General features: G+C 38.1%; 1 protein-coding gene across 1 annotated transcript; it reads right to left on the reverse strand.

Annotated features, from left to right (window-relative positions):
• Window positions 1–325: 325 nt before the first annotated feature.
• On the reverse strand, window positions 326–1297 carry ATC70_005834 (uncharacterized protein; the record flags this gene model as incomplete). The annotated part of the gene is made up of 3 exons (XM_064825117.1): window positions 326–747; window positions 814–1161; window positions 1234–1297. 3 exons carry the CDS (start codon window positions 1295–1297, stop codon window positions 326–328), a joined length of 834 nt encoding a protein of 277 aa, XP_064680494.1.
• Window positions 1298–1782: the final 485 nt, after the last annotated feature.

A 1782-nucleotide genomic window follows, 5' to 3' on the forward strand; every position in this document is an offset into this window, starting at 1 on the left:
AGTACAAGTCTGTAGTACATAAATATCTGTAGCTAGTATCACGGGTATAAGCATGTGTCTTATACCGTGGATCATGAAGTGCACATCTGAAGCAACAAGCTCATATTGAATTAATCTTGGTGCTTATCCAGTTATGGTAAACATCCGTAGTCAATGTCGGAATACAAGTATAAGTCTATAGCGCCATTCATGTCCGTGGTGCCATCTATAGCCTATATCTTATATAGTATAAATCTTATAGTACTAGTAGCGTATCTGCAGTCCATATCTTCTTACAGTATAAATCGATATCGTACATCTAATCCAGTGTACATATAGTTTATATCTAAATCTGGTAACTGGACGAACTGTCGGAATGCAGATCATAGTGGATGTATTCCACAGGTACAATTCTTTCCCAGTTGTCATGGATTGATAGACGATGAGCTTGCAAAACCAGTTCAAAATGATCGAGACAATCGTTTGGTGTTGCGAATACAGCTCTACGCTTCTTGAAGAAGTGTCCACGCCATTGAAAATAGGGTGTTTCATTTGGTACCAAGGTACTCCCTGTCTTTCCAAATACCAATTCATAGGTGCGTTCAGCCATCTCAAGTTGATTACGCAAGACACCAAGATTTGAAGGTATGATTGATCCTTGTGGACATCCAATGCTTTGAATAATAGTTTTGAAAACCATTAGCCTCAGCCGTTCAATTTCGTTCATCAAGGTCAATCTTTCATCACTTGAGATTGGGGTGGCAAATTCTATATCCACATGGTTTGTAAGTACATCATTATTCCCTCTACTAACATTTTCAGTATTGTAGTTACCTTGAGGTACTGGAATATGATAAAAGGTGGTAGATGCATTGTCAACGTTCGCATCACCTACAGAAGCAGCAGTATTCCCGTAAATATTACTACTAGCACTGACACTGCCTGTTTGACTCCCATGAATCTCAGCAGGCACAGAAAAATTACCAGATGCATCACCATTGATACCATCGGTTGAAACAGACGTTCTAGGTAAATCCCTATGGATAATACCAACGCTGGAAGAACTAGCAGATGAACCACCATTGATTACATCTTGACTAGCAGTGATGATAGGATAACCAATCTCCATTAGAGTGGCAGCAATTGAGCCTTGAGCATCAGTACCGACAGGAGCAGCAGAAACTACCTGATTGGCAGCAGTGAGAGTTTGATCGGTAGAGGTAATAAAACCAACAGCAGCAACAGTAACCTAACCAGTATTAGTTTCATCAGGAGCTTTTTGATTGACGGCCTTGTGATTGAATTTCTTTGGTGACATAGTAAGTAAGACTTGATAGCAGTAAGAGATCCAGAGTAGATAGATTTGTAATAAACGAGATTTGTTGAATACAGATTAAAAAGTGATTCATCAGAAATAAATTATTTATAAAAAAAAAGAGTATGAAATTAATCAGGTAAAGAATATTGTTTATTACATTGAAAATAAGAGGGTTTATATACTATTCGAATTGAGGGATTTGATGTGAGGATAAGGTATTAGATGGGTTGATTTGGGTGATAGGATAACAGATCCAATCCATTATCCTGAACATGCCATGATATGGATCGTAACTGAATCCTGTTTCATGTCAAAGTTTATGATCTGATGTGACCGGTGCTTGAACTGCTTGTTTCTACGCATTTGGAGATCCGGTTTAGAAAATGATACATCAGTACACATGCGAAGGCCAAACGGAGATTGAATCTTTATTGTTCTGGATGATGGTCCATGAGTTTTCTAAATCTATTATCGACCTAAAACTG

This window comes from Mucor velutinosus, assembly GCF_035048745.1.
Source record: "Mucor velutinosus strain NIH1002 chromosome Unknown tig00001544, whole genome shotgun sequence".
NCBI lineage: Eukaryota > Fungi > Mucoromycota > Mucoromycetes > Mucorales > Mucoraceae > Mucor > Mucor velutinosus.